This window comes from Sinocyclocheilus rhinocerous, unplaced genomic scaffold (genome assembly GCF_001515625.1).
Source record: "Sinocyclocheilus rhinocerous isolate Xijiao unplaced genomic scaffold, SAMN03320098_v1.1 scaffold1281, whole genome shotgun sequence".
Classification (NCBI taxonomy): domain Eukaryota; kingdom Metazoa; phylum Chordata; class Actinopteri; order Cypriniformes; family Cyprinidae; genus Sinocyclocheilus; species Sinocyclocheilus rhinocerous.
The window spans coordinates 824800-827256 of record NW_015637000.1 but is presented as its reverse complement, the minus strand read 5'-3'; the positions used below and the strand labels follow the sequence as shown (position 1 = coordinate 827256).

At 37.0% G+C, this 2457-nt stretch overlaps 1 protein-coding gene across 1 annotated transcript in view; it reads left to right on the top strand.

Moving 5' to 3' along the window:
• Nucleotides 1–1674, top strand: part of znf706 (zinc finger protein 706) — a 4783-nt gene extending 3109 nt beyond the window's left edge. Inside the window, exon 3 of the mRNA XM_016563140.1 lies at nucleotides 938–1674. Coding sequence (XP_016418626.1) covers nucleotides 938–1033 — 96 coding nt within the window. The 3' untranslated portion in view covers nucleotides 1034–1674. The remainder of the gene's footprint in view (nucleotides 1–937) is intronic.
• The last annotated feature ends 783 nt before the right edge of the window (nucleotides 1675–2457 follow it).

Here is a 2457-nt window from a genome sequence, read left to right as displayed (position 1 = left end):
GTGCATGTCTCTTTAAATGATAATGAGCTACTGCTCACCCCGCCCCTCTCTTCCATTTTTTGTGTATTCGGTGTTACCGTCAAAAACAAAACTAATCCACTGTGTCCTCAGTGGCTCTGATGTTGGGAGAAAATGAAGACTCTAATGCTGTACTTTTACATCCAACTACAAAACACCTGCATTGCTTATGAGACGTTACTGTCGCTACAGCTGCTCGAGCGCGGAGAAAATAGCGGACAGCGTACAACTGGCTGAGGGCGGTTAAGTTGTTTGGAAACAATATGTGTTCTGTATTGCATAAAACACACACACATATAGCTTGGGGACCAATTCTCACTATTAACTATGACTTTTGCGTCAGTAAACTCTTAATTTGCTGCTTATTAATAGTTAGTAAGGTAGTTGTTAAGTTTAGGTGTGGGGTGGATTAAGGGATCTAAAATATGCTCATGCAGAATAAAGCATTAATATGTGCTTTGTAAGAATTAACAGCCAATATGCTAGTAATATGCATGCTAATAAGCAACTAGTTATTAGTGAGAATTGGTCCTTAAACTAAAGTTTTACTGTGTGTGTGTGTGTATATATATTAATGTATATGTTAGTTTAATTGTGTCCATTGAAGTGAAAAGCTCTTATTGGTGGATTTAAGCTCTTGTCATCTGGCAACCCCAAGCATGACAGCATTACCAGTGCAAGATAGCGAATACGTCAATTGAACAGAAATGTTTACAGGATAAAATAACAATATTCTGCTTAATCATGGTTAATTAATCAAGAGACGCAGAAACTGTGACAGTCTTAATAATACAGTTAATGTGATTTTGGTCACCCCTGGTTCGTGCAAAGTGTTTGTTTCATACCAGAATGAAGCCAGAGCTGAATTCCTTGAGCCGTAACGTGGTCAACTAAACCATGAAACCTCTCTGTTTTGCAGTCACAAATGCCAGATCCCAAGACCTTCAAGCAGCATTTTGAGAGCAAGCACCCCAAGAGCCCTCTTCCCCCAGAGCTGGAGGGCGTGGAGGCATGAACGGCCCAGACAACAGAGGTTGATTGTGTAAAACGTCACAATAAGAGTCCTGATCGCAAATTTTATTCAGCAGGACACGATCAGCGCTCTTACCTGAGTTTTATACATGCATCTTCCCCTTCACTGCAGACATGAATCCTGTGGATCAAAGACTGATGACGTTTAGCTTCCCTCTCTCAACACTGTTTCAGAGCACTTGCCTTGGCTACGATCAGATCAACCTGCACTCACATGCTTTCTTTTCTCATCTTACTTGTGTAGTTTAATAGATTGAGAGAAATTAGAACACTACCAGTGATTGTCAATTTCGTCAATTGATCATCAGTAACATAAATGTGGTAGTTACGGACATATTTGTCTGCTTTTGCTTGTTAGATAAGTCATGGATGAGTGCAAATGGATATGGGAGCGGTTTCCCACTACTTTCAGCCTGGGCAAAAACGTTCATTTTGATTTTTTTTTTTCCTTCTCATTTATTAATTTTGCTTTCCACCGATCAATCTCTTTTAGTCCAAAACAAGCTGGTTCTGTACACTGAAACTGGAATCTGATGTCTTTCTGTAAAATCACTGGATGTGCCCGAGGTTACTGTATTCTTAATTTAATGTTGCTGCAGAAGTTATTTCTATTCGGAATTATTTCAAACAATATTGCCTCAATGTTTGATATTCCTGCTCAAGCCACCTGGTTTCCACACCAATGTAATATATCTCTTTAATAAAATGTAACTTTTAAGTCATTGTGAGGCATGTCTTCAACACAGTAGGTAAGAAACCTATGTCCAAAAACTTGATCTGAATATATAGTTTCAATGTGTGAATGGAAAAAGAATTGACAGTGGCAACCAGGAACAGTGTTTCTAGGGCAGTTATTATGCATCATTACCGTGGCAACAACACAGCAGGTCATTAATCACAGCAGAAGCAAACAGAATCGGACTCTGCCTGTTTGACCTAGTATATGTCTGGAGTTCTGGCCCAGTGAACTGATGTTTTAAACTGGTTTTACATTAGCTCAATACATGCAGATTTGCACAATGATTGTCCTTTGCTATCTTGTTATTGTTAACTAAAACTATTAAAAATTATTTTTGTTAATTGAAATAAAGCTGAAATAAAATATAAATATTAGATGAAAAATGTAAACTTCTAAAACTTAAAAATTAGAAATGTTGCCTTGGCAACTAACTGAAATAAAATAAGTTTAACCTTTGTGCTGTGCTGAAAATTATCTGCCTATTTTGATGTTCCTTGTCAAAAAATGACCGTTCTTTTAAAAATTGCTTGTTAATCTCTCAATATGCTATGTTATAACCAAATCATTTCAATCCAAATCAGATTCAATATTTTGTCAGCTTGTTTTCTTTGATTGATTGTAGGCTGAGCTTACTTATGCACTTCAGTTTTTTTTTTTTTTTTTTTTTT